The following is a 27,583-nucleotide window of genomic DNA, read 5'->3' as shown; positions in this document are numbered from 1 at the left end:
AATCAGCGAGCTGCATTGCTTTGAGTGCCACAATTCGCAAAACCAAGCTGTGGGAAGAGGGCAGGAGGACCAAAATGACTCTTTGTGAGTGTTTCTTCTTTTTTTACAACCTTTTTTCGTCCACCACAATTGATATAACATTTATTAGAATCGGCATCAAATTCTGATGCTAATCGAAAATTTTTGTGGGCAGTTTTCGTCACCGGCTGCCGTGTACACCTGACCTCTTTTGTGCAAAAATAATCAAAAATAAAATACACAATATATGATGATTTCTCTGACCTCATGTGTATTCCCTCGTAATAAAGCGTGTCATAATTTTGACCGTCTTATTCAAATGATTACATTTGTTGCCGTCATTGTGAGCTCTCTTTTAGCGTATTTTTTCGTTTCAATCATTTTATCAGATTTTCAGATGAACTTGAAGGTACATACTCTTCGGGATCATTTCTATAGTTTTTGACTTGTGGAAATGCTATAGAACCCATGTAGTCATTCTAGCAATGTGTACTAACTGATTTTTGCAATCCGGAGATGGAATAAGAGCTTGCTCTGTCCACTCCACGCATCGGCCCGGTATTGCAGTACCTCCGGGAACGGTGCATTCGCAATGATCGCAGCAAGGCTTTAAGGCTAGGACCTTCGCTTGGCCTTTTGGCTGAGAGTAAGTGTCCCGTCTTCTAGGCTTTGTAGCGTATTATGAACTGACCGATAATGGATAATGAATAAAGAAGATAGAACAATAACCCTTAAAAATCCCCCATACCCCCCCCCCCCCCCCGCTTTTAAAACTATACAGTAAAAAATTTCAACCCTTAAAAAGTCGACTTAATTTTAAAAACTGTACACATGTTGTTTAACTTTGAAGTTTCACAATTTTACTTGCAAAATCATATTGCAATGATTATAACTGAACACACATCTGACAACCCCAATTAGCTGTAGTAAGGGAGGGGATTATTTGAGTGCCCTATTGTGCACATAAATCGCCATACTGTCTGCAAGGGATTAGTGTGATCAACTAAGTAAAAGAGCATGGAGATAAGATGTGGGTCACCTGCTAAATAAAACAATAATGCTTCGTAAATAGTGCACAATTTCACAAATTGCATTTATTTTTAAAGTAAAATTCTACCATGAGTTTCACCTATTTCCAATGTTTTTGAGCAGGGTTTCCAGTGCTTTATAGGCCTGGCGGCCAAAGATCTGTTATTGTGCCCCGATGAAGCAATTGATTTATATTTTAAATGATTCTGTATCAATTTTAAATGATTCTTTATCCAAACTTCAGGCTTCATTTTGGAAGTTCATAGCTAACGGATTTTGAAAAAGATCAGACTAAACCATGCCCGAGTCGTCTTCGGGTGAGTTCAAGAAGAATAGTTCGAATGAAATCTCTAATGTAACGAATGATATTTTATGAATATTTTTTTTAAGTTTTAAAGAATATGTATTTCAGTATATTTTTCTCCTCCTTTAGATTTGTTTCTCCTAAATTTTAGAATTTAAATTTTTCAAATATTTGAAACATTTTTAGTTTTTGGGAATGGTTTATTTCTATCTTTCAGAACATTTTTGTTGATTTCAGCATATTTTATTATTGTTTGTAAAGTAAGTTCTCCTGTTCTATGGAATACAATATTTTTTGTGTTTTTTTAAATTTTTGGAATATTTTCTGTTTTGCAGCTTTTTTTGTTTTGTTTTTATTAATATTTTTGTCCAATTTTCAAAATATTTCTTTTAATTGCTCATAATTCTTTTCAATATCTATTTATTTAAAAAAAAAAATGTGTTAAAGTTTTCTCTTTTTATAAATGTTATATATATATATATATATATATATATATATATATATATATATATATATATATATATATATATATGGGGGGTTGTGCGCACTACTCATATTGACCTCCGGGCTAATTAGTAACTGCTGGCAAGTTATGAATGATAGGACCAGAAATACAATGTTATTAGGGCCTCTGTCCCATATTTGTTGTTGCACTTTTGACTTCTGGCGCTTGTATGTAGCTCAGTCACCTTGGGAATCTTAACCTCCTTCTTGTGCTCATTTTCCAAGCCAGAATTAAATAAATCATAGGCTGCTTTTTTTGACCTGAATTCCTGTTACAATGGGGAAAAAAATGGAAGGAATATATAGGAAAATATACATACATACAGTGGCTTGCGAAACTATTTGGCCCCCTTGAACTTTGTGACCTTTTGCCACATTTCAGACTACAAAGATATAAAACTGTAATTTCTTGTGAAGAATTAACAATAACTAGGACAAAATTATGAATTGGAACACACTTTATTGGATGTTTTAAACTTTTTTAACAAATAAAAAAACCAAAAAGCGGGTGTGCAAAATTATTCAGCCCCGTTGAATTAATACTTTGTATTTAATACTTTTGCTGCGATTACAGCTGCAAGTCGCTCGGGGTGTGTCTATCAGTTTTGCACATTGAGAAACTGATATTTTCGCCCATTCCTCCTTGCAAAAGAGCTCAAGCTCAGTGAGGTTGGATGGAAAGCGTTTGTGAACAGCAGTTTTCAGGTCTTTCCAGAAATTCTCAATTGAGGTCTGGACTTTGATTTGGCCCTTCTAAGGGGCCGGTCACACAGACATTTGCGGCTGAATGACGGCTAAAATTTTGGGATTTTTTTTCGCCCGTGTTTGCCCGCAATGGAAAATGCGCAAAAATGGCCAACCCGCTTTTGACCTGTGGTGTGGCCGGAAAAAAGACGCCGGCGACTGTTCCGCTTCCTCTCATCGCGTCATTTGCGTGTCATTTCCGTGTTTAGACCACGTGTATGAAAACTGCCGAGCCGGTGATGTGCCCAAATCCGACTCCTACGCAACAACCAAACCGCCCCACCCCCTCGCGTGACTTTTTCTTCCATATGAACAAACGCATTTTGTAAAATAAGATCGCAATTTTTTGTTTAAATAAACGCGTTATATAGACTAGGATCTCCCAATCATTATAATTAGCTCGCTTTATAGTTTTAATGAGCGTTTTATATAGAATACGATCGCTTTCGTTGGGAGCGCAGGAGAATGCGCGTTCACGCGAGGGGGGGAGGATCTATCGTCAAATTACGTTCACAACAAAAACAATGACGGAACTGTTTAATCTGTATCACATTTCCAACAAATGCAAGATGAAGAGGTTTTGATTGTATATTCGCCATTAGATTCGTTAAATGTGAGATTGGACGATGTAAACGTGGTTGTAGTAGCGGGGGAACGCTAATCTTGGAACCGAGCTGTAGAATAACATAATAGAACAAATCACAGTCTCGTGAGGAACAAGATTTCAAGCTATAGCATTATTTTTATTTTATTATCGTGAAAAGAACTGTCAAGTTATAATAATGGATTGAGACGAAGTTGTTACGTTGACGAAGAGGGGGTGGGTCTTTAGGATTTTGATTCTATCTGCTTTACTCATTATTCATTATCGATAATAATCATATCGTGTATTAAGGCTTAATAGCTGGGATTCTTAATCTCAGCCAAAAGGGGTTTTTAAGGGTTATTGATCTATCTTCGTCATTCATTATCCATTATCCGTTATCGGTCAGTTCATAATACACTACAAAGCCTAGGAGCCGGGACACTTACTCTCAGCCAAAAAGCCAAGCTAAGGTCCTAGCCCTAAAGCCTTGCTGCGATCATTGCGAATGCACCGTTCCCGGAGGTACTGCAATACCGGGCTGATGCGTGGAGTGGACAGAGCAAGCTCATATTCCATCTCCGAAATGCAAAAATCAAAGGAGGAAGATAAGTACGGTATGTTTTTTTAAAAGGCCTAATTAAGGTACTAGCTTTAAAGCCTTGCTGCGACCATTTCGGATGCACCGAATGATTTATTCGAAATGAAGAGAAACTACGCTGACGGGGATCCATGTTCAGCCCTTTGACGTCACGAGCACGCTCGGCATTTGCGCTGTTTATACGCAGAGAAAGGCGTTTGACTGTCACATGCGTAACACGCTAATTTCACGTAATAACACCGCGATACAGGCACAGAACATGCTATTACTATGCTCCACCCACGATTACCCGCTGAAATTTCCCGTCCTACCCAAGTGTAACTGCGCCCTGGCCGCGACCATAGCACGTCATTTCCGCGTCATTAACTTGTGTTGACCACGTGTGCGGCACACGTTTTAAACATGTGCTCAAACTTTTGAGCTGCTCAAAAGTTTTGAGCGCGCCCAACCACGTGAAAATTTGCGACCGCGAGTAAAGCACAGCTCTAGCTCGTCTATATTGCGGGCTCAAAACGTCCAACAGCGCCTCAGCGGCATCTGCTTCACGATCATAAATTTCTGGCCGTGTTTAAGCCTCACTACGCTCGTCAAAGGCTGTGTACCCGCGCTCAGAAGAATTGAGCAGGCCAAAAGTGTTTCGCGCTGCCACCCGCGCGCAAATTCCCGAACTCGAGTTAAGCACAGCTTTATCACGTTTCAATGGTGAGCTCAATACGTCCAATAGCGTCCGCCTCAAAGGCAGAAATTTCTGGCCGTCATTCAGCCGCAAATGTCTGTGTGACCGGCCCCTAACACCTTGATATGTTTTTTTGGTGAACCATTCCATTGTAGCTTTTGCTTTATGTTTTGGATCATTGTCTTGTTGGAAGACAAATCTCCATCCCAGTCTCGGGTCTTTTGCAGACTCCATCAGGTTTTCTTTCAGAATGGTCCTGTATTTGGCTCCATCCATCTTTCCATCATCAACACCATGTTTGACTGTGGGGATGGTGTGTTGAGGGTGATGAGCCGTGCTGCTTTGACACCAAACATAACATCTTGCACGGTTGCCAAAAAGTTTGATTTTGGTCTCATCTGACCAGAGCACCTTCTTCCACATGTTTGGTGTGTCTCCCAGGTGGATTGTGGTCACTTTAAACGACTAAGAAATGGCTTCCTTCTTGCCACTCTTCCATAAGGCCAGATTTGTGCAGTATACGACTATGGACAGATTCTCCCACCTCAGCTGCAGTTCATCTAGAGTGATCATCAGCCTCTTGGCTGCATCTCTGATGAGTTTTCTTTGTATGAGCTGAAAGTTTAGGGGGGACGGCCCGATCTTGATCACTTGATCTTGACCACTGTCTGATACTCCTTCCATTTCAATATTATTGCTTGAACAGTGCTCCTTGTGACGTTTAAAGCTTGGGAAATCTTTTTGTATCCAAATCCAGCTTTAAACTTCTCCACAACAGTATCTCAGACCTGCCTGGTATGTTCCTTGTTCTTCATGATTCAGATTCAGATTTACTTTATTGTCATTCGTGTACACGTGTATACAGAACGAAATGTCGATACATCTGACCCGCACAGTTTCCTTGGGCGTCAGCCAGGATAGATAAGATTAACCATGTCTTCGTCAGAATTTTAGCGCAGCAGTTCGTCATCTCGCGGTTCTATGTTACTTCCAGTTGTAAATGGTCCAGTTTATTGTCCAGAGAGCGAACGTTGGAGAGGAAAATGGATGGGAGAGGCGTTTTGAAGGGTTTAGCCTTTAGCCTGGCGGTTAGCCCGGCCCGACAACCTCGCTTCCTCCTCCGGCACACCACTCTTGCCACTCTGCTTCGCTGCTTTGTAGGCCGCTGGGTCTTGTTGATGTAGCAGTCCGTGGCTGAATAAACACTCCCGAGTGGTTGTAGCACAGAGCGCTTGATGTCTGGATGATCGCATAGCCAGCAACAAAAACTGCGATCGTATATTAATCTGCAGTTTGAGTTGACTTTGGGCGCCGTCAAAACTGAGTCAAAGACTGGGTTTTATGGCCGAAGTGTAAAAAAACTGCAGCGAGCCGATGTAGCCGCAGCCGAACAAGGGCACCGCCATCTTGATTGATGCTCTCTACGCTTTAAACAGAGAGCTGAGACTATCACAGTGCAGGTTCATTTCTACAGAGACCTGATTACACACAGGTGGGATCCATTTTTCATTGTTAGTCTTTAGATCAACATTGAATCATTCAAGGATCCTCACTCAAATACTTTCACAATCCATGGTTTATGTATATATGTATATGTATGTATGTATATAAATATATGTATGTATGTATATATATATATATATATATATATATATATATATATATCCATCCATTCTCTGCACCGCTTATCCTCATTAGGGTTGCGGGGGTGCTGGAGCCCAACCCAGCTATTTTCGGGCAGTGGGCAGGGGACACCCTAAATTGGTTGCCAGCCAATCATATATTTATATATATATATATATATATATATATATATATATATATATATATATATATATATATATATATATATGGAGTTATTAGATAGATAGATAGATAGATAGATAGATAGATAGATAGATAGATAGATACTTTATTCATCCCCGAAGGGAAATTCACTTTTCCAGCAGCATCCCTAAGCTGAGAACAATCGAAAATAACTGAGAACAATCGAAAATAACACGGGAGCTGCTGGAGTGGCTGCCATTCATGACGGCGCCGGAGAAACGATTCAATTTGAATCATGTACAAACAAACAAACAATTGAATCATGTACAAGAAACGATTCAATTTGAATCATGTACAAACAAACAAACAATTGAATCATGTACAACAAACAAACAAAATATTTATGTTTCAATATTGTGATTAGCTATAAAATGTAAGCTTGCTTACTCACATTGTGTTTTGTGTCCTCAGATCACAAGGACGTCAAGGACGTCCACAACAAATCCGTGAAAGGTCTAAATTGTTCCCTGACGGGGCAGCTGTCTCTACAGGGAAAAACATACGCGCTCATGACTTTCTGCAGTGAGCTGAACGTGCCGGAATGTTTGACCCATATCAATCAGGTGAGAAAACTTTGACCTTTGCAGTATTATGAGGATTTATTAAAAGTACTCTCAATCGGTAGCGGATAGTGTACACTGTACAGAAACAGAAAAGTGACGTTTACTCGAACCAGCAGAATTCACATGAACAAAACACTAAATCAAGAGGACACAGGGAACCTACTCGCGTGTGCTTAGAACTACATCATGATCCGACACTAACTGGCTCAAACAGAAGAAAACAGGAAGAGACACACGAAATACTGTACATGTTAACGAGTGTGCCATGACAACAAAACTATGATATATAATGCATGCCTTAAAAAGCTCTTACTGAACAAAAACATGAAAGGCACAAGACAAATTATATTGGGGCAGTAATTACCTCTAAATAAAAACCTAAAGGAAGATAATTAATGACATGTTGGAACACTAAATGAAGCAAAACTTGAAAGGACAATTCAGAGCATTTTGAGAAGCTAGCTCCAACTGAACAATATGTGAGGTACAACACAGATTATGCGAGGAAACAAACAAAAATACCAAAAGACAATTTAAAAAAATGTTACAATGCTATTTAGCTCTAACTGAACAAAAAATTAAAGGAAGACAACACAGAATATGTTCAGACAGTAACTCAAACTAATCGAAATACAGTGAATGAAATGTTGGAAAAATTACTAGCTCTAACTGGACAGAAACACAAACAAAGGACAATGCAGAATATGTTGGTTTATGTATTTTTGCCCATTATTGAAATCAATATTCTTTTTACTAAATGAAGGTACTATTACACACTGCCCCTTAAAGCCATGTATGTGTGTTTTTTTACTATACTTGATATTTAATGTTTTCTGTTTTCTTGTCTATTGTTTAGTTAATTGCTATTGTTGAAATTAATTTAGACTAGTCTGCAATCTCTACAGCCCTTTGAGACTTCTTGTGATTATGGGCTACACAAAAAACATGGCTGAGAATATGTCAGAACACTATCTAATGACAACTGAACAAAACATGAGAAAAAGCTAACACGCGATATGTTAGGACACTAGCTCTGACTTAAATAAACATAAAAGGAAAATAACTCGGGACATGTTTTAAGACAAACTCTCTATAACTAAACAAAAACAAGAAAGACAACACGAAATAGGTTAGGGCACTAACTAACTCTGACTTAACAATACATGAAAGTTAAACAATGCAGAATATGTAGGGACACTAACTAGATCAAACTGAACAAACACATTAATGGAAGACACCTTAAGATATGTTAGAACTCTAACAGTACAAATCGTGATAGGTCAACATAGACTCTGTAGTCCCTTGTGGATAAAACAAGCAAAATTCCAATGGAAGCAACCACGCAGAACATGGAAGTTCAATAAGAACAGGACATAACACACCGGATATGGAGTTATTTAGTGCATAAAGTAACAGAGACGAGCACTTTTGGCCCTCACATTTTTGTTATTTATTAATAAAAAGCTGCCCATTTATTTTATGATCAGGAGATGTTATCTCTGAATCTCCCCCCGATCTGGAGCCAATTGAGCAGCTCGGAAGTTGACGTCATTTCCGCGCTCAATTGCATGTACGAGCTGCTGCAGATGCACAGAAGAAACATAGGAGCCTTGCACGACTTGGAGGCGGAGCAACTGAAGTTGAGCAACAATGTGGACTCGCTGCAGAATACCAGTGATAGATTAAAGGTAAAAAAAAGACGTTAAACACGTCTTTGGAATTCAATGTTTTCATTGTGATGAGCGACAAAAGTTGTAATGAGTTCAAGAAGCACTTAACAGCCATTTACTACGGACAGCTGAGCCCAAAATGAGCCCCATCTTTCAGACATCTTTTTTTCCACGGTTTCCTTCTTTAGCGACCCATGTTAACTACTTGGCTGCTATGGCTTGCCAGTAGCTGCTATTCTTGTTAGCTGCTCCCTGTAAATAGAGCTTGCTTTATCCTCCCAAAGCTGGCAATGCAAGCAAATGTCGCTAAGTGGTTCAGGCATCTTCCATCCATCCATTATCTCCACCACTTATCCTCAGGAGGTTTTCGGGGGTGATGGAGCCGATCCCAGCTGTCTTCGGGCAGTGGGCAGGGGACACCCTGAACTGCTAGCCACTTGTCTGAGCCACCTGGCAGCGGTGATTATTATCACCTGCTTTGTGTAAATAAAGCTTGCTCTTGCAATATGTTACTGACCTTTCAAGTGGCTTCTCAGTCTAGCCGGGGGTGTCGTAACCTTTGAGAAACAGGGCCAGATTTGTTACGCTGAAAATGTGTGAGGGTCGACCATTCAGCCTGGCAATTTATCAAACAGTTTTTAATCAATTCACAAAAGTTTGCAGTGCTTGGCGATCAGCGTTGTAACCTCTTAGATTACCTTTGTAGCATTTTTATTTCACTCCCTGGGTCTCGTGAAAAGGCACTGTTGTGTCGTTAAAACAGCATCCAGTTGTTTCACCTTTTCACAGCTTTCTTTTCTAATTAGCTTTTTGTAGTCAGCATGTTTCGCCTGGGAGTGCCTCTTGACGTTACATGCTTTGAAAACAGCCACAGTCTCTTGGCAAATTAGGCAGACGCAGTTGTTTTGGATTTCAGTGAATAAAATACTCCAATTTCTAGTTGTCCTGGAAGCGGCTGCTGTGTCTGTTAATTTAGAGTCGCCATTTCAGCAATTGGCTGGGCTAAAATTGTCACGGAATGCAAGAGCAAAGTGGCCAAAGGGCTTACTGCCATAATCTGGTGAAATGGTAATATTTTTTTCATAAAAATAAATTTTATACTGCGGTCAATTTTACTGGTTGGCGACTTATTATTACTTTTGGTGTTGTCTGCAGGCCAGGTAAAATTTGATGTCGGGCTTTAACTGGCCCACGGACATGCCTGCGCTAGCTACTAAGGTTAGCCACCTTTACCAGGTCTGACCAACTCTAGCTATAGACTCTTTTCAGCTGCTTCAGCCATATTGTTAGGCTTGGGAATTATGCCAAGTTATATTTTTGAGGATTCCTTAGAGTATTTTCTTTTAATGTACACGCTTTAATTCCATACTAAGCTCCCGTGAATTCTAGTTGTGAATTATTACTGTTATTTTAACAATTTTTTTCACAATAATGGGCTGCTCTGTTTTTTTTTCACAGGAGCAGCTAGAACTCGCCAGACGAGAGAGAACGGCACTCTCAGAAAGGGAACGCCAACTCCTGACCAAAATCAAAAATCTGCAGAGCTTCCTGAAGAAGGAAAAGGAAGAGGTGGTAGGCGCAGGATGATGATATCATTATTTTATCCACACCCCCTGGTTGATTGACGTTTATGGGGCAGGTCCACAAGCTGCAGAACATCATCTCCAGTCGGGCTTGCCAGTACAACCACGACATGAAGAGGAAGGAGAGAGACTTCCACAAACTCAAGGAGAGACTCAGTCAGCTTCTGGTGGACAAAAAGGACAAAAAACTTGGTTTGTTTTTTTTTCCATTTCGGATCTTAGCTAATTTTTCAGGATGCAGCATAACTGATTTTTTTATTACCCATAGCACTAAATCAATACATCAGTTTCAATTACAATAACTTCGTGGGTTTTCAATAAACATGCCTTTTCTGATTGACACAATATTTTGGGGGGATTTTTGACCGTTGATCTTTTCTTCTTTTTTTGGGAATAATTGTCTTTTTTCTTATAACATATTTCAACTGTTGTTCTTTTTTTATAGATTTTTTTAAATTTGTAATCAAGAATATTTCATGTTCAAATTTTGGGAATACATACTTATATTTTCAATATTTTTTTTTTTGTTTCTGTTTTTAATTTTTAAAACATCTGAATTTCAGAATATCTTCTGTTCTTTTTTTGAAAATATATTTATGTACAAGCTCTCCAGTGTCACACGTACATGATAAAGAGGTAGAAAGGAGACATTAAGTTGTGCTACTGCTTGTATCAAAAATATAAATATATTCTAATAATGGAACATAAATGTTTAGAATCCTTGTAACAAATTCAGTCTTCTGAAATGGGAGTTCTCCCCTGGCTTGCACTCATTAAAAAGAGGTAGAGAGGAGACACAACCAAGTTTTGCTCTTCAAAAGAAAATCAAAATCTAATAGGGAACAAAAATGCTCAAAACGTATCACGTAGACGTCTTGAGCCATTCAACTGATTATGGCCGAGCCTTCCATTGCCTCGCTCTTATTGAAAAGAAGTAGAGAGGAGACACAATCAAGTTATGCTCTTCAAAAGAAAATCCCAATCTAATAAGGAACTAATATGCTTATCACATTCTGGAGACGTCTTGAGCCAATCGATTGATTATGGCTGAGCTCTCCCCTGCCTCGCACTCATTAAAAAGGTAGAGATGAGACACAACCAAGCTTTGTTCTTACTTCAAAAGAAAATCAAAGAGTCGTCTGATTAGATATTATAGTGAGTAATTATATGCTCTTTTCATATTGGTCCCATAACATGACATAATTTTCGTCCGTTATTGCTCAGCTATCTCTGTTGCATTTTCACTAACTTTCTGTTTGTTTTTTTAGGCATCGACATGTCCTGCAAACTGGTAAGAGCAGACGGCAAGAGAAGTCTCTGGAAGACGCAGAAGACAGAAGTAAAGTAAGAAACCTATCAAGATTCAAGATTGTCTTAATTGTCATTACCATAAAATGCTAATGAATTTCTTTGCAACCTTGATGTGCAGTGTTTACAAAGAAAGTTCAAACAGATTACAATAATATGAAATCAAATATATACAAAAAGGAAAAGACAATGTATGTTTTTTCCCATGATGATTCTGTCCATCCTTCCATTATCTGCACTGCATATACTCATTCGAGTCGCAGGGGAGCTGGAGCCCAACCGAGCTATCTTCGGGCAGTGGGCAGGGGACACCCTAAACCTGTTGCCAGCCAGTCCCAGGGCACATAGAGACAGACAACTCACTCGCTCATTCACACCTAGGGACAATATGGAACGGGCAATTAACCTGACTTGCATGTTTTGGGGAATGTCGGAGGAAACCCACGCAAGCACGGTGAGAACATGCAAAATCCACACAGGAAGGTTCAATCTCGTGACCTCAGAACAGTACCGCGCACGCGCTAACCACTACCTTGCCGTGCTGGCTGTTAAAGTTAAAACTTATATAAACTCTATGTTGGCAAAATTACTCAAATAAAAATAAGCATTAGGGTAAATAAAATTCCCAATCGGGAGAGCACTGTCGAGTAGCCCATCCGGGCCAGGACCTCGGCAGCACTGGCACCTCCCGTGTGTGAAGCTAACTTTTATTCACACTGGAAACAGAAAAATACACCTGAAATGCGACTTCAAAATAAGAGTACAAGACTGATAAACGTACAAGAGATGCATTAGACTGATTATTGAAACGTTAATTTGTGTGTGTGTGTGTGTGTGTTTGTGTGTGTGTGTGTGTGTGTGTGTGTTTGTGTGTGAGAAAGATTGTTTTTATATTTAGGAATATAAAAACAATTTATATCCACACAGTGAATTCTGAGAAATATTACAACCAAAACGACCAACCTATCATGGCCCAAGACGATTCTGTGTTGTGTCAAAATGCATCTGAGAAGTAAAGTGATTTGTGCTGTGGCTCACTGCCTATAAGTTATTGTCCTGTAGTCAAGACGTTGGTGGTGGGGCTGATGAAATTGAAAGTTCTGGAAAAAAAAAGTATCTCGGTCTGTTTGTGGTGGCGTGGATGTTCTTGCACAGCTTCCAAACAGTCTGTGGCCCTGGTGGCTGGGATCTGTGGCGATGGCCTTTGCTCTTTCCTCTATATTTTGCCCCGATATATGTATTCAAAGTCAGGAAAGGGGCGGCCCAAGATGCCGCATGCAATCTTGACAACCCATTGCAGTTGTTTTCTCTCCTATGTAGTGCAACTGCCATACCACTTGGCCACGTTGAGGCCTAGGATGCTCTGGATTGTTGCTCTGTGTGCCTTTTATACTATATTCTACTCTTACTTCTATACTTTTAGCGAGCGCCTTCAAGGTCAAGAGTTAGCTTCCCAACTTAAAAGAACTTTGTCTCTACAACTTGGAGGCCACTGGTAAGCTCCCTATCTGTTATGAAACAGGTGCACAGAACTCCTTTCTGCGAACCCATACAACTTGAAGGCCACTTTGAGGCCTGCTAGATAGCTAGTCAAGTTGACCTTGACACTCCCAAATTCCTCGCAAAGACGCATTGTGTTTATAAAGTTTACTCATTAATTATACTCACATGCATTTAGCGACCAAAATTATACACTGCATTTAAATATGTGATTCCTGTCTAAACCAATCAGATTCATTCCCTGTGTTCATTTAAATCAATCAGATGTGTAGTTTCCTTTTTGTGTTTTAATATAAATGAGCCTTCTGCTAAAGAAAGAGGGTGTTTTTCCTTGAGCCGATTCTGGAAGCATGTACCTCCAACGGAAGGGGCTATCAAAAGTTTCCGAGTGTGTTCTTTTCTTCTTTCTACTTCAACCATAGGTTTTAACCTTGACTGTAACACACTTCGGCGCTGCACCTTTGCGTATTTCTGCACAAGATTGCGCACTTAGAGGGCGAAGTGTGCATTCAGTACTGCACTTGGGCCTCGAGGTGCGCACTTGATTAGCGGAACCGACACTGAAGTAAACCCAAAACTGCATCTCAGTGCCGCATTTCAGAGCCGCGCATACTTAAAAGAAGGCACTTCAGTGCCAAAGCGCATTCTGCTGTGCCAAAGTGCACGCGGTGCCGAAATACAGTTTCGGGTTTACTCCAGGCCCAGTACCTCAAATCAAGGCTGGTTTGGGCTTTTATATCCGCGGGCCAGGTTTGGTCAGGAAGGAATTTTTGGGCCCAGCCTTACCTCTAACCTCCTCTCTGTATTGGGTCTCATTGTTGCCTAAAATAAAACCCACCACTTTAATGTCTGGTGGGATGGATGGCAGCGCAGTCGAGAGTAAATTGTGTGAAGAGGGCTGGGCTGAGCACCCCCCCCTGTTGTGTTCCCGTGCTGTGGAGCAGGGCGGATGATGTTGTCTTTCCTATTCTCTGTTGGTGATAAAGTCTCTAACCCAGTGGCACAATGACACAGGTATAGTGTGAGTAGTGCCAGCTTGTCAAACGTGAACAGTCCCAAAAATACCTTTTCTACTTGTATTGCAGGCACGAGGGCGAGATGTACAAAAGTGTGCTGAGGGACTATGAGAGCCGACAGAAGACACTCGTGCTGGAAAATGACGAACTGAAAAATGTTTTAGAGCAGATGAAAAGAGACATGACAGACATTACGAGTCGTCGGAAGCCAGCTGGAGACAAACATGACGAGGCTGACCCCCAGGTGAGTCCGAACCTAGGAAATAAGAGTAGAATAATAAGTATATCACAATTAATTGCACATTTTAAAAAAATTATTTAGGAACAATCTTGGATTGAATTGTTGACATTTTTTTCCTGACTAGTTTTTAGACTAGAGTTTAGATTTTTGAATGATTTTCATAAGCTGTTTTATTGTTTTTTTCTGCTTTTCAGAATATTTATTTCTGGAAGTATTCTTTTATTTTCATCAAATATTTTGGGGGGTATTTTTATAATATTTTCGGTCCTTTTTTCTGAATTTTCTGTTTTTTTTCTGAAATAATGAGATTGCTTTTAGGATTTTTTTTTTTCAGTTTTCAGATTTTTCTTTGTTTTAAGAGGATTTTTTTAATTGTCAAAATATTTTTTCTAATTTTCAGAATATCTATATTTGGATTTATCTCTATTTTATGGGAACATATCTAATTTTTGTTTTTTAGAAATTATTTTTCAGATTTTTGGAATATATTACTGATTTTTAGATTATGTTTTTTTATTGTTTATCATTTTTTCTTGTTTCTGCTTTTTTGTGTGTATTCAGATTTTTGGGGGCCGAAAATACATTTAGTATTTTTATTTTTTTAAGTGTTTTTTTCTTCTGGTATTTTTCTGAATATTTTATCTTGTTGTTGTTGAGTTATAACGGTTTTTTATTTTGAAGATATTATTTTCACATTTTTTAATATTTTTTTAATATTCAGATTTTTAGAATATATAAATATATATTTCTGGACACTTTTCCCTGTTTTTCAAAATAATTTCTTGCAATTTTCTGGATTTTTCTTTTTACTTTGAAATTGTTTTGAATGAAATTACATCTTTTTAAATTCATTTAATTATTAAAAATAGTTCTTATATGTCACAATTTTTAAAAATTATGACATCATCTAAAACTTCCTTTGTTTATTGTTTCATTTCACTAAATTGAGTTTGATTGTATAATTTTATATGATTTTTTTCCCCCCGCCCATCATTTTTTTATATATTTAGGGACAGGGGGGTTCAGACAAGGAACAAGAAGAAAGTCCGAATTCATGCATGATGAAGGTGGATCTTTTTGGTCTTAACGCTCAGGAGGAGCTACCCAATAGTGTCCGACGTCAATGGACAAAACTCAAGACTCACGTGGAAAAGCTGGACACCCAAAGTCAGGACTTGCACATAAAAATATATTTAAGAAAGCTGGCTTAACATTATTTGTCTCAAATGAATGTAAAGATGTCGACAACATCCCTCAAGGGATGTCCAAGGAAATGGTCCAACTCCGACAGGAAGTCCGACAATGTAAAGACTACATCGAGAAGCAACAGGACCTCCTGCTGGTAAGAGAGTCAAACTCTCTTCGCCGAATTGCATCTTCTGGTTGTCTACCTCTGGCAGCAGTCCCTAAACTTCCGTCGCGAGGATGAGACGTCCCCCTCACTCCAGGAGGACCGTCTTCTAGACGAGCGAAAGGACCTGGAGGAGCAGAGGCGGAATTTGGAGAAGGAGAGGCGGAATTTAACTGAGGCCGCCATTCGTCTCAGTCGGGAGGTGAGCGCCAAGGAAAATAGACGATCGTTCCGGACCCTTTTTCAGAGTCTTTCGCCTTCTCGCAGAGAAAGAACCTGGAAGAAGATCGCGCCATGTGGCTTAAGCAGCAGTTTTTGAATCTGACGCCGCTTTCTGACTCCAACCAAAACTCCTCACGTGAGTTTTTGTTTTGCCCCTCTTGGCCACGGTATGAGGATATTTTTCATAGATTTCACCTTTAAAAAAAAGACTCATTTTGCAATGCTTACCATAACTATGTATGAAAAGGATCAAGAACATGTCCATAAAAATATTGAGTCACCCAGCATCAACCAAATGTAATTTTCTGCGAGTTTTCAGGGCAATATTTTTTTTTAGTTATGAGTAGTATTAATTTTTTGTTCTTAATATTTTTGTAGTTTTGGGATTTTAATTGTATTTAGTTTTTCAAATTGTTTTCAATTTTAATTGAATATTTATTCTTCTGTTCTTTTGTATATTATTTTTAGGTTATCTTTTGAGGAATATTTATTTTCCTGTTTTTCCCATACTGTTTTTTTGTGGGGAGATCATATTTTTCTATTTTGTGAATAGTTTTTTTGCAGTTTTTTTTCTATTCATCAATGTTCTTCTGTTTTTTGGAAATCTTTTCCTGCTTTTCGGAATATTGTTTTTTGTTGTGGGAATATTTTTTTTTCTGGAAACAACATATATATATATATATATATATATATATATATATATATATATATATATATATATATATATATATATATATATAATTAGGGTGGAACTTGTTTTCAAAGTTGCAAAAAGTCACTGTCTTACCCCCTAATTGTGTTCCATTACACAAAAGAACAATCACCGTGCAGTTTGGTCTAAATAAAATACATTTTAGAGGTAGCTCAATTGCCGAGAAGTTTGGCGTTTTCGATCAGCTTTCTTAAATGGGAGTTCTAGAGATGTTGGGATAAGCCACAGATGTGTAAGTTTTTATCTCAAACAATTATTAACCACAAGTCACTGCTCAGCAAAATCAGTCTAATTCAACTAGTATATATTCCCTTGACCTACTTTTGAAGACAAGGCTAGCAGACCTTCTTTGTTCTCTAAGAAGTGATTGGCTTTCAAAGATCAACATCAGGTAAATATTCAGTACATTCAAACAATTCCATTTCACGATCCACAAAATTGTCAGACTAAACTTTAAAAAAAAATTCAAGCATGGCATTTGCTAGAAAAAGAACAGAGGACGACAAACGGCAACACAAAAAGCCAAGGAATGTGAGTTCAAAGAAGAACTTTATGACTCTTTTGACATTGCTCAAGCTAATGCTCAACATTATGACAATTCCAGAAGACAAAGCGTTTTTGTTGGTTCAAAGAGTAAAGGGAAGAAAAGGGTCAATGACAGGTTAGCAAAAAGGTTAGCAAAGAAAGAATAAAGACTGAAAGAAAAACAAGAAAAGACCTTGAAAAGACGCCTAAAATCTGGAGCTGAGCAAAGAATTGCGATTGAGTCAGTTCAATTATCATGAAGTAGTATAGTTCGGAAGATGATAAACCAGGAACAAGTCAGGACATATCAGATTTATTCTTTAAAAATATGGATGTTTCGATCCCAGTTCCGTTTGACTAGAAGGGAAGAACAAGCACTCCTTGGCGTGTGTGTCTTCACAGTAAGGATCTACGTGAAGGCCCTGGATCATGGCACCTCTTGCTGCAAGTACCCATTGCACTGATTTGCAGCATTTAAAGTCTTTGGTGCAATATTCAAACATAAATGCTGCAATATCGAAGGCTGCTCTTCAGAGAATTTCCAATCACCTAACCCTAACCCTAACACCAGAAACGGTTACACTCGCTTTGTTTGACAATCAAGTCAGTGTATCAACGCTCCAATTTAATATATATATATATATATATATATATATATATATATATATATATATGTACAATAATTACCTAAACAAAAGTAGGCAGGTGCATAAATTGGGCACCCCCAAAAATTACATAAATATTAAGAAGATCCTCCTTTTGCAGAAATAATAGCCTCTAAACGCTTCCTATAGCTTCCAATGAGGGTCTGGATTCTGGTTGAAGGTATTTTTGACCATTCTTCTTTACAAAGCATCTCCACTTCAGTTAGGTTTGTTGGTTTCCAAGCATAGACATCCCGCTTTAAATCACACCACAGATTTTCAATAATATTCAGGTCTGGGGACTGAGATGGCCATTCCAGAACATTGTACTTGTTCCTTGCATGAATGCCTTAGTAGAATTTGAGCAGTGTTTGGGGTCATTGCTTTGTTGAAGTATCCAACCCTGGCGCAACTTCAGCTTTGTCACTGATTCTAGAGCATTGTTCGCAAGAATCAACTTTAACTAGATTACCAGTACCTGCACTGGCCACACAGCCCCGTTGTTCGTTCGTTGGGGTTGTCCATCGATTTGATGATGACCATCTTCTTTTATTTGTGAGTCTGCTGATGTTAGAACAGTCCGATCCTGGATTGTGGTTGGAGACTCAGGTAAAAGAGGATACCTGCGCAATGACGGTTTTTAAAGTGGCGTAAAGGGTGCGCTTTCCCCAACGCAACTATCTTGATTGTAAAGAAGATGGTTCCAGTGGCAAGGGAGACCCTAGACGACCGGCATCTTTCTACAACTGCAGGCAGCTAACGGGATCCAGGTCTGTAGGAAACCGCCTCAAAGCGTGCCGCCACCAGCTTTTGGGATCACTCTTAGTCTGGACTCTACCCTTCGACCTGTTCGGCTTGGGTAACCCTACCAGGAGTACGAGACTCCCGCCGACATAGCTCTAGGGGTCATGGAGACGCTCAAAGTGCCCCACCACGATAAGGTGGTGATCCGTCGGGACACCCACACAGCCCCACAGCATGGTAGAACCACCACCAAATTTTACTGTGGGTAGCAAGTGTTTTTCTTGGAATGCTGTGTTTTTCTTCCGTCATGCATACACTTGTTATGTCCAAATAACTCCATTTTAGTTTCATCAGTCTAGAGCACCTTATTTCAAAATAAAGCTGACTTGTCCAAATGTGCTTTAGCATACCTCAAGCGACTCTGTTTGTGGCATGTGCGCTGAAAAAGCTTCTGTCGCATTACTCTCCCATACAGCATCTCTTTGTGTATTGTATATTTGAACGATGTGCAGTGACACCGTCTGCAGCAAGATCATGTTGTAGGCCTTACGAGCTGGTCTTTGGGTTGAGTTTGATTGTTCTCACCATCCTTCGCCTCTGCCTATCTGAGATCTTTCATGGCCTGCTACCCCGGGCCTTAACTAGAACTGTGTCTGTGGTTTTCCATTTCATCACTATGCTCCTCACAGTGGAAAATGACAGCTGAAATCTCTCAGCTAGCTTTTTGTATCCTTTCCCAAAACCATGATGTTGCACAATCTTCGTTTTCAGGTCATTTGACAGTTGTTCCGAGGCTCCCATGTTGCCACTCTTTGGAGAAGATGCAAAGAGGAGAACAACTTGCAACTGGCCGCCTTAAATACCCTTTCTCATGATTGGCTTCACATGTGTATGTAGGTAGAGGTTTAATGAGTTTATTAAACAAATTTTGAGTTCCAATAATTAGTGCTAAAGGTATTCAAATCAATAAAACAACAAGGGTGCCCAAATTTATATATATATATATATATATATATATATATATATATATATATAGCACGGTGGCTCAGGGTTAAGCTTGTGCAGCACAGTTCTGAGGTTGTGAGATCAAACCTTCCTGTGTGGAGTTTGCATATTCTCCCCGTCATGTCAGGTTAATCGGCTGGTCCAAATTGTCCCTAGGTGTGAATGAGCGAGTGAGTTGCCTGTCTCTGTGTGCCCACTGCCCGAAGACAGCTGGTATGGGCTCCAGCAACCCTGCGACCCTAATAAGGATGCAGATAATGGATGAAAGGATATATATATATATATATATATATATATATATATATATATATTTATATATATATTGGCCTTTGCCAATTCTGGCTAAACTTAAAAACGGACATAGTTGCAGCGAACATCAGACAACCCAGTTCCATGTCCCACAGGTTTTTGTCGACTCCCCTTTTGACTTGTACATGCCAGTTAAAATAAGAAGCCATAAGTATGCACGGAGTGGCTGTGCGGCGATAGTGTTCCAGCGCATTAATGCCCTCCTTGTAAATTACCGTATTTTCCGCACTATAAGGTTCACCGGGTTATAGGGTGCACCCCCCAAAAATAGCTTTTGGTCCTATATTTTCCATACATAAGGTGCACCGGATTATAAGGCGCTAAAATGGGGACGTCGACAAAACAGTCAGATAGTTCAGTCAAACTTATTACCCCCTTAACATTCCAAAAGCTTGCCAAGAAGCAAATACGTGTCTCAGACATGTATGGAAACAGTGTCTGTACGATTTCACCAATCACTCAAATGCATCGTTCCAAATATCATTCGGAATGTTAAAGTCTTGGGATTCAAGAAATGCCAAACATTTCTTAGTTTCCATTTTATTTTTTGCAGGCAACTGTGTGGACAGCAAAGAAATTATTTTATTGTGCAGGGAAACAGGGTTCTTTACTGTGCATACGACAATAAACACTTTGAATTGAATTTAGTTTAAAAATAGACTCATCACAGAAACATCAAGATTGTTCTAAAACAAGATACCGGGAAAATATAAAGCAGCATAGCTCACCTAAGTTCTCTTGCAGCCATCACGTTCAATAATGATACATAACCATGGTCTTCTTACAACCGTGAGTGTAGTAAATCCAGGAGAGTAAAATATTTACAAATACAGAATAGTAAAAAATGTTTACTCTATGCCGTAGTGCAACCCAACCTGTGATTCACATTCATATTTTTCGGCCAATTGCAGGCTTCGTTTCGCCCCTTTAGCCTATGCGAGCTTGTAAATGATAAAAAGGATCTGCCCCCTTTACCCCCGAATAACTTTAGCCAATAGTGACTGATTCAAATGATGATTGGCACATTGGTTAGGAAATGAAACGCCAGTATATAAATCCCATCATACACCGCAGACTACTGTACGGGAAAATCTAATCGGCGGCTGCTTGCCTTAGTTGCAAGACTTTGCGACTTAATATTGATCCATATATAAGGCACACTGTATTATAAGGCGCATGGTCAGCTTTTGAGAAAAATAAAGGCTTTTAGGTGCGCCTTATAGTGCAGAAAATACGGTACTCTGATTAAAACAAGAAAAAATATAAAATAATGTAAAGAAAAAAATCCACAAAAAAGAAAAAAAATGATATATATTTTTCAAAAGTCCTTGTTTTCAGCTCCACTCATCAAAATGGCTCGTTAAAATTTGTGAATATTGTGTTTCAAAATGTCGTTCTTCTGTCGTTAAAAATGTAACCCCGCTCTACTTCTCTCTTATTTGATTTCCGCTTCTCTGCAGTCTCGTAAAAAAAAAAGTTAAAAAAGCTCATAAATGTCTTCCGATCTCCACAGTCGTGGAAATTGATCCTGCCCAAGTTCCACCCCCAGAAAGTTTGGGCCCCGTCCCCAGCAACATGGCGTCTTCCACGTCCGATCTTCACGCCTTGAGCCTTATTTGCGACAACAGGTGACACAGTTTTCCCATTTTACGATTTCCATTTTTTAGAATATTTTATTTTAAAATGTCTTCTGTTTTTGTTTTTAAAGTTTTCTCATCATTTTCTTTCTTTCATAATTCTTTTTATCATTATTTATGATTTTTTTTCTTGTTTGCATATTTGTATTTTTTAAATAATTTTGTTTTTCTTATCATTTTACTTTTTTCAGGATTTTTGTTTTTCCTGTATTTCTGATTTATTTGTTTGTTTTTTTGTTTTGTGGGTATAGTTCAGGGGTGGCCAACCATTCAGCGACTAAGAGCCAATTTTTCGTCTGTGTTACTACAAAGACCCACATCATAGTTGTTAACGGGGGCGAGTTGATTATTTTTTTTCTTTGTTACTAAAAAGCCACATTATACACATAAACATCTTTTAATCATGTACGCACGCATACACAAATCTCTACTCGACTAGATCTGATGAAAATAACCACACCAACATGATAATATCAATAATTTTCAACAGTTAACATTGTGAGCACTGTTCCAGATCCATTATCGACTTGAGGTCTGAGAGCTTGGGATAGTCCTTGTCCTTCTCTTCCATGAACAGTTTCACTGGATCCAAAAGCTCAAAGAAGCGAGATACCTGGCTTTTTGACAGCCACCTCACAGTGCAGTGCAGCGGCAGGTCACCTGGAAGTCCTTGGTCCAGTTCAGCGATGATATTCCTGAATATCCTCCGGTTAAGCGCATGTGTGCAGATGAAGTTGACGATTTCCATCACAGGTTTCATGACGTTGTCAAATTTGAGTGATTTAGACACGAGTTGCTCCCTATGGATGATGCAGTGGAAATCCCAAAAGTCTGGAAATGTTTGATCAGCTTTGTACAGTCCCACAAGCCCGTTCATTGATCCGATGATGGCTGGCGCTCCATCCGTAGCTCTTGCAGTTAGTTTGTTGCAACTGTTATTCAACAGCTGCATTAATATCGGATATTCTTCGTTCCATACTGTGGCGAGACAGTTGAACATCTGATTTGCTCTGTTTTAGTTTGTTGTCTACAGGAGCCAAGATTTCAAAGGCGTCAATGACGCATTTTTAATGAATTCTCTTTCGTTGTATAGCTTTTTAGCCCGTGCTATGTTCCAAGCTAACTGATACGAAGCAAGCGTTACGGTCTCAGAGTGTTTCATAATTTTTTTGAAAGAAATGCAACTGTTTTTCTGCTTTGCTTTTCGTAGTCAACAACTTTTTCTTACTAAGTTCAGTCCCTTTTGGAAATTCCTGTTCCATGTTAGGGTGGAGTGAGCTGAATTGACGCTGAAGATTTGAAGCTTTGAAATGTGCTAATGCCGCGTTACGTATAAGGCAGATAGGCTTGCCATTACGTTCAATAAAATAATATAAACTCTCCCATTCTGGCAAAAACGTCCTGTGTTCTTCTTCATATTTTAGTTTGGCTGTGCCTTTTTACCTGCCTTTTCAAGAGGTAATTTCACATAAATTGACTACAATACATTTTGTCAAACAAATTTTTTCTCGTCGCTCGTTTTACGTCACTAAAACAGACATTCATTGTCGGAGTGCCATCTAGCTGTAGGGAAGGCAAATTACAGGGCCGGCTAAACATTCTTGATGCATGTCATGTTACAGCTTCGAAAGAGCCGCATTAAACCAGTTTATAACAGCTCCTAAAGAGCCGCATGAAACTAGTTCAAGAGCCGCATGCGGCTCGAGAGCCGCGGGTTGGCCACCCCTGGTATAGTTTGTCATTTTTGTTTTTATGATTTCCGATTTTCTTTGTTTCTTTTTCTTATTATTCTCATTCTATTTTAACATTCTATTTTTTCCCTTTTCTCTTTTTTATTGTTTGTTTCTGTATTACTTTGGTTTTCATTTTTTTGTTTGTTTTTCTGGTGATTTTCTCTTATTTTACAATACTTTTTTTCCATGTTTTTCTGATTTTAATTTCTTATTTTGGTTTGTTTTTCTTTTTTCATTGTATATATTTTCTTTTGTTTTATGAATCATTTTCTTGTTTTCTCATGAAAACTACAGGGAGTGCAGAATTATTAGGCAAGTTGTATTTTTGAGGATTAATTTTATTATTGAACAACAACCATGTTCTTAATGAACCCAAAAGTCTCATTAATATCAAAGCTGAATATTTTGGAAGTTGGAGTGGGGCTTTTTTAGTTTTAGCTATTTTAGGAGGATATCTGTGTGTGCAGGTGACTATTACTGTGCATAATTATTAGGCAACTTAACAAAAAACAAATGTATACCCATTTCAATTATTTATTTTCATCAGGGAAACCAATATAACAGCTCAACATTCACAAATATACATTTCTGACATTCAAAAACAAAACAAAAACAAATCAGTGACCAATATAGCCACCTTTCTTTGCAAGGACACTCAAAAGCCTGCCATCCATGGATTCTGTCAGTGCTTTGATCTGTTCACGATCAACATTGCGTGCAGCAGCGACCACAGCCTCCCAGACACTGTTCAGAGAGGTGTACTGTTTTCCCTCCTTGTAAATCTCACATTTGATGAGGGACCACAGGTTCTCTATGGGGTTCAGATCAGGTGAACAAGGAGGCCATGTCATTAGTTTTTCTTCTTTTAGACCCTTTCTTGCCAGCCACGCTGTGGAGTACTTGGATGCGTGTGATGGAGCGTTGTCCTGCATGAAAATCATGTTTTTCTTGAAGGATGCGGACTTCTTCCTGTACCACTGCTTGAAGAAGGTGTCTTCCAGAAACTGGCAGTAGGACTGGGAGTTGAGCTTGAGTCCATCCTCAACCCGAAAAGGCCCCACAAGCTCATCTTTGATGATACCAGCCCATACCAGTACCCCACCTCCACCTTGCTGGCGTCTGAGGCGGACTGGAGCTCTCTGCCCTTTACCGATCCAGCCACGGGCCCATCCATCTGGCCCATCAAGACTCACTCTCATTTCATCAGTCCATAAAACCTTAGAAAAATCCATCTTGAGATTTTTCTTGGCCCAGTCTTGACGTTTCAGCCTGTGTGTCTTGTTCAGTGGTGGTCGTTTTTCAGCCTTTCTTACCTTGGCCATGTCTCTGAGTATTGCACACCTTGTGCTTTTGGGCACTCCAGTGATGTTGCAGCTCTGAAATATGGCAAAACTGGTGGCAAGTGGCATCTTGGCAGCTGTACGCTTGACTTTTCTCAGTTCACGGGCAGTTATTTTGCGCCTTGGTTTTTCTACACGCTTCTTGCGACCCTGTTGACTATTTTGAATGTAACGCTTGATTGTTCGATGATCACGCTTCAGAAGCTTGGCAATTTTAAGAGTGCTGCATCCCTCTGCAAGATATCTCACTAATTTTGACTTTTCAGAGCCTGTCAAGTCCCTCTTCTGACCCATTTTGCCAAAGGAAAGGAAGTTGCCTAATAATTATGCACACCTGATATAGGGTGTTGATGTCATTAGACCACACCCCTTCTCATTACAGAGATGCACATCACCTGATATGCTTAATTGGTAGTAGGCTTTCGAGCCTATACAGCTTGGAGTAAGACAACATGCATAAAGAGGATGATGTGGTCAAAATACTCATTTGCCTAATAATTCTGCACTCCCTGTATGTATTTTCAGAATACTTTTTTTGCTATTTTTCTGATTGTCATTTGATGTAATGTTTTTGTTTTCATTAAATTTTGTTGTTCTTTTTGCTCTTTGTTTTTCCAGACAAATTCTTTTCCATTTTTTTCGTAAATTGTTTTTATTTTTTTTAATAATTTTTTTCAGATTTTTATCTGTATTTTAGAATATTCTTTGGAAATATTTTCAAATATATTGTTTTAAAATATTCATTTTACTTTCAGCTCTAGCAAAAGGAGCGAAGATGCAGGTGACGCCGGCTGCCCGGCCTTGCACCACAAATGGCAGGTCTTCGGCACCGACCACAATACCCTCGCGCTCACGCCAGGCAACGGCGCCGTCTGAAGCAAAAAAGGGCACTAGAGCATATATTTTGTGGAGGGATTTTTTTTACCTCCTCTTAAGGTGGCCGAGACGTGCAAAACACTTTTACATTTTTGGAAACACTTTTACATATCATAAGACAAAATTACAAGTTTCACAAGTTCGTCTTGTGGCGAACACTTGACGCAGTTTCGCTTTTTGTGTGGTCAGTCTTTGGAGTTTTTAAATACGCGCTCGCTGTCCATGTCTTTGCTGCTCATGTTTAACCATTAATATTAGCTCCTCGTATCAGCCGCTTCTCGCCGTCACTTTCGGTTGAGCCCTAGAGTTGGAGCATTCCCTTTCTGGTAAAGTTTCAGACGTAAAAGTGTTTTTGGATTTGTATAAGTGGGTTGTGTCTTGTTTAGTTGTTCTCTGAAATAAATGTACATTTGTTTCAAAACTACTGATTTTGTTTTATGATATGTAAAAGTGTTTCCTATAATGTAAAAGTGTTTCCTAAAATTCAAAAGTGTTTCTTTTAATGTAAAAGTGTTTTTTAAAATGTAAAACCGTTTTACACAATTCAAAAGTGTTTTGCACCTCTTACCCATTGTACCCTAGAAGTAGAAAAAAATGTTTTGAGCTGGATCGTAATATAAAAAAATAATAGTTATCGTTGAATGTGAGTTCACTTATCCAGGACACACCCCACCCTCCCTTCTTTTTAATTTTATTTTGGAAGTGAGCGGGTTTGTTATTTGTTATTTGTTATTTTATATCTTGTGGAAGCTCACGCTTGAAAAATATTAAAACACTCATGCATTCTATGATTGGATTTTTAAGAGGCTTTTAAACGTTTCTTATGGGGGGTTTTTTCACATTTGAGTGTTGGGGAATATTTTCTCTTTTTTTTCGGTTTGGTGGAATACTTTTTCTGCTTTTTGAAAGGATTTATGTTTTTCAGGTTTTTTTTCCTGCTTTTGTATTTCTTTTTTTGCTTTTGAAACAATTTTGACTGTTTTGAGATTTGTTTTCTGGTTTTCAGAATGATTTTTCTTCAGTTCTTTTTTTTAATTTTTTTTTTTTTTTCAGATTTTCTGGCTATTTTTTTTAATTTCATTTAAAATGTCTTTCTATTTTTCATGATGATTACAATTGTTTAATTTTCAGGGAAGAAAATGTTTTCTTTTTTTATGTTTTTTGAAGTTTTACTGTATTTGAATATATTTTTTTTTACTATCATACTTGTTTGTTAAATTTGATTGCTGTTCTTCTATTTCCCCCCTGAATACCAGCTCAGTAGCCTAGATGGTAGTGTGCCCGCTTTGAGACTGGGAGGTCGCTGGTTCGCGCCTCGGCCGAGACATACCTAATTGGTATAATGGCGGCGCCCTCTGTTGGCTGCGGCTGCATCGACTCGCTACAACGGGTCAGGTGTATCGACATTTCGTTCTGTGTACATTGTTACAAAGAATGACAATACAAAGGAAATTATTATTATTATTATAATTACATGTATTCAATTTGTTTAGGTTTTTTATTTAGTTTTTTAGTTTTTTGAAGGGGGGAGCTTTATTTTTTTCCATTTTTGATGACACTGCTTTGGTGGCTGACTCTGCATCAGCACCAATGTTTTGGTAGTGGAGTTGATAGAGTGTGCAACAAAAGGAAGCTTAAGGTGAATGCAGACAAGAGTAAGGTAATGAGGTTTTTGAGAGGTGGTGGGTAGGTTGATAACAGGTTTGGTTGAGTGGTGTAAAATTGTAGATGATTTTAAGTATTTGGGTCCGTACTCGGCGGCGCGGTGGTTAGCGCGTGTGCAGCACAGTTCTGAGGTCATGGGTTCAAATCCAGCTACCAACCCTCCTGTGCGGAGTTCGCATGTTCTCCCCGTGCTTGCATGGGTTTCCTCCGGGCACTCCGGTTTCCTCCCACATTCCAAAAACATGCATGTCAGGTTAATCGGCCGATCCCTACTGTCCCTAGGTGTGAATGAGCGAGTGAGTTGTCTCTGTGTGCCCTGCGACTGGCTGGCAACCAGTTCAGTCCCCTGCCCACTGCCCGAAGATGGCTGGGATGGGCTCCAGTTCTCCCGTGTGCCTACTGAGGATAAGCGGTGCAGATGATGGATGGATGGATGGATGAGTGCGTACTGTATGTGACAACATGTGTTGTCAGGAGGAGGATGTGAAGAAGATAGTGAATGAGGTGCATTGCAATTGGTGTGCTGAACAAATAAAGAGATCTGCGAGTGGATGCAAAGCGAGGATTGTATGAATAGAGATGCGGGGTTTGAGAGTAAATGAGCATAACAAGCTTAAAGTCTTTGAAACAAAATGTTTACGTAGTGTGTGTGG

General features: G+C 39.1%; 1 protein-coding gene and 2 pseudogenes across 6 annotated transcripts; 2 read left to right on the top strand and 1 right to left on the bottom strand.

Moving 5' to 3' along the window:
* The first annotated feature begins 3 nt into the window (after positions 1-3).
* ssx2ipb (synovial sarcoma, X breakpoint 2 interacting protein b) lies at positions 4-26,053 on the top strand. 6 transcript variants are annotated; one of them, XM_088349485.1, is made up of 14 exons: positions 446-664; positions 1,292-1,364; positions 6,698-6,849; positions 8,337-8,537; positions 9,978-10,091; positions 10,159-10,294; positions 11,371-11,446; positions 13,996-14,170; positions 15,178-15,334; positions 15,406-15,509; positions 15,571-15,720; positions 15,786-15,876; positions 21,193-21,307; positions 25,145-26,053. In XM_088349485.1, the coding sequence occupies exons 2-14, from the start codon at positions 1,346-1,348 to the stop codon at positions 25,263-25,265; spliced, it is 1,611 nt and encodes a 536-aa protein (XP_088205611.1). In that variant the 5' UTR covers positions 446-664; positions 1,292-1,345; the 3' UTR covers positions 25,266-26,053. The 6 variants fall into 6 exon arrangements, with proteins under 6 accessions (XP_088205612.1, XP_088205611.1, XP_088205614.1 ...); XM_088349488.1 differs by having other exon boundaries at positions 9,978-10,088; positions 25,145-25,291; XM_088349483.1 differs by having other exon boundaries at positions 447-664; positions 15,568-15,720.
* On the top strand, positions 444-610 carry LOC148354656 (U2 spliceosomal RNA; annotated as a pseudogene).
* Positions 3,686-3,854, bottom strand: LOC148354655 (U2 spliceosomal RNA; annotated as a pseudogene).
* Positions 26,054-27,583: the final 1,530 nt, after the last annotated feature.

Source organism: Urocampus carinirostris, chromosome 12 (assembly GCF_059441175.1).
Source record: "Urocampus carinirostris isolate Australia breed hairy pipefish chromosome 12, RoL_Ucar_1.0, whole genome shotgun sequence".
Classification (NCBI taxonomy): Eukaryota; Metazoa; Chordata; class Actinopteri; order Syngnathiformes; family Syngnathidae; genus Urocampus; species Urocampus carinirostris.
This window is presented reverse-complemented; position numbering and strand designations above follow the sequence as displayed.